The following is a 1,511-nucleotide window of genomic DNA, read 5'->3' as shown; positions in this document are numbered from 1 at the left end:
TGAAGGACATAGGAACTACTGCTAAGTTAAAAAAATGTTTTTATTATTGCCAAGTGGAGGTCTTTTGAGGCCACTAAGAGAAGTGGGTCAGCGTGGCTTCTCCAGTCCCTCAAATCGGGTGGCAGGAACGAGGGGCAGGAGGGCAGGACCAGGCAAGGTCCACCAACGAGGAAGAGATGCAGGAAGGAGGAAGGAGCAATGGTGTGCTTGAGCAGGCCAGCATTAGACCCTCTGCACCGCATCTCCCTTGCATTCTGGCCCTCCTCCCTCATCGCAGGCCTTGCAGTACTGGGGAGCCAAACCAGAGCAAGGCCTGAGGGGCACCAAGACTGACGGCGGCAGGGGCAGTGGAAGGAAAGGCAAGGATGGCCGGACAGTACTGAATGCAGGGGGCTTGGCTGTGGGAGGCAGGTAGCCTGAGGGACAGAGAGAGGGTGAGCTTGGGATTGTTGCTACCACCCCCGCCCCCCACCCCCAAAATCACTGATGAGGAGAAGCACAGATGTTGGTTCTTTACCCTGTAGAGAAACACTCAAATCCCAATCCCACCCCCTTTTCCTGCTATGGCTGTCGGTGGTACTATAGACTCCCCAGCTTTGTGGGCCATGCAAGCAAGGAGAAAAGCTCTATCGAGTTTCCTGTGATGATCTTGACCAGAGATCCATGCCCTCCTGTGGAGTCAGCTAGCCCTCCCCACACCCTGCAGGAGTGAGGCATGGCCTGTATGCTTACCCCAGCAGGGCTTGAGACAGGCTTGGGGTGGAGTGTCACTCAGGCACCTGTCTGGTGCTGTCCCCCAGCACAGCTGATAGCAGGAGGGACCCAGGGATTCTGGAACAGGCAGGGCCACTGTGGTCACACTGCCAAGGGACTGCTAGAAAAAAGCAAGGGAACACCCTCAGCTGCCAGTGATACCTTCTGTTTAGCAGGACTGGGACCCCAGGGCTGCCCGCCCCCCGGAATGCACACTATGCAACTCCAGAGGGTGCCGTTCATATAGTAGACTGTGAGGATGGCACTTTCTGGAAGTGTGGGCTGTGGGGACCCCAGGGGAGTCATGAAATCTGGCTCAGGCCTTCACTGGGAATGGGAGAAGCAGTGAGCCCTCCAGTCTTCCAAGTCCATAAACTCCCCTCTTTCTTGGATACCTGTGCAGAGACGATCCCTGGGGAAGCACTCGGTACAGCCAGTCCCTGAGAAGCACCTACAAAGTGAGGGTGGATCCACTCAGAGGGAGAACCCGGCTCTAGGGAGGGGGGCGTGGCAGTGAGAGGCAAGAAGGTTCTGGGAAAGAGAGCAACTTCTGGCAGGGGTGAGAGAGGTGGATGCTACAACCCTCAACTGGCAGAGCCTTGGGAGACTAGGGAAGAAGGATTAAATTCCAGGGATGGTAAAATGAAGACACTGCAGCCCTGAAGAGCAGGGACTGTCCAGCATCTAACACAGGGCCTGGTACATGGGAGGGCCAAGTAAATGTTAGGTGGATGGATGGGTGGATGGATGGGTGGATG

At 56.2% G+C, this 1,511-nt stretch overlaps 1 protein-coding gene across 1 annotated transcript in view; it reads right to left on the bottom strand.

Annotated features, from left to right (window-relative positions):
• Positions 1 to 222: 222 nt before the first annotated feature.
• PAX4 (paired box 4) overlaps positions 223 to 1,511 on the bottom strand; it is a 4,809-nt gene continuing 3,520 nt past the window's right edge. The window contains 5 exon segments of the mRNA XM_014457357.1: positions 223 to 288; positions 381 to 404; positions 406 to 416; positions 733 to 874; positions 1,149 to 1,244. Coding sequence (XP_014312843.1) covers positions 223 to 288; positions 381 to 404; positions 406 to 416; positions 733 to 874; positions 1,149 to 1,244 — 339 coding nt within the window.

Source organism: Myotis lucifugus, unplaced genomic scaffold (genome assembly GCF_000147115.1).
Source record: "Myotis lucifugus unplaced genomic scaffold, Myoluc2.0 scaffold_73, whole genome shotgun sequence".
Classification (NCBI taxonomy): Eukaryota; Metazoa; Chordata; class Mammalia; order Chiroptera; family Vespertilionidae; genus Myotis; species Myotis lucifugus.
Note: the sequence above shows the minus strand (reverse complement) of the source record. Positions and strands in the feature narration are given on the sequence as shown.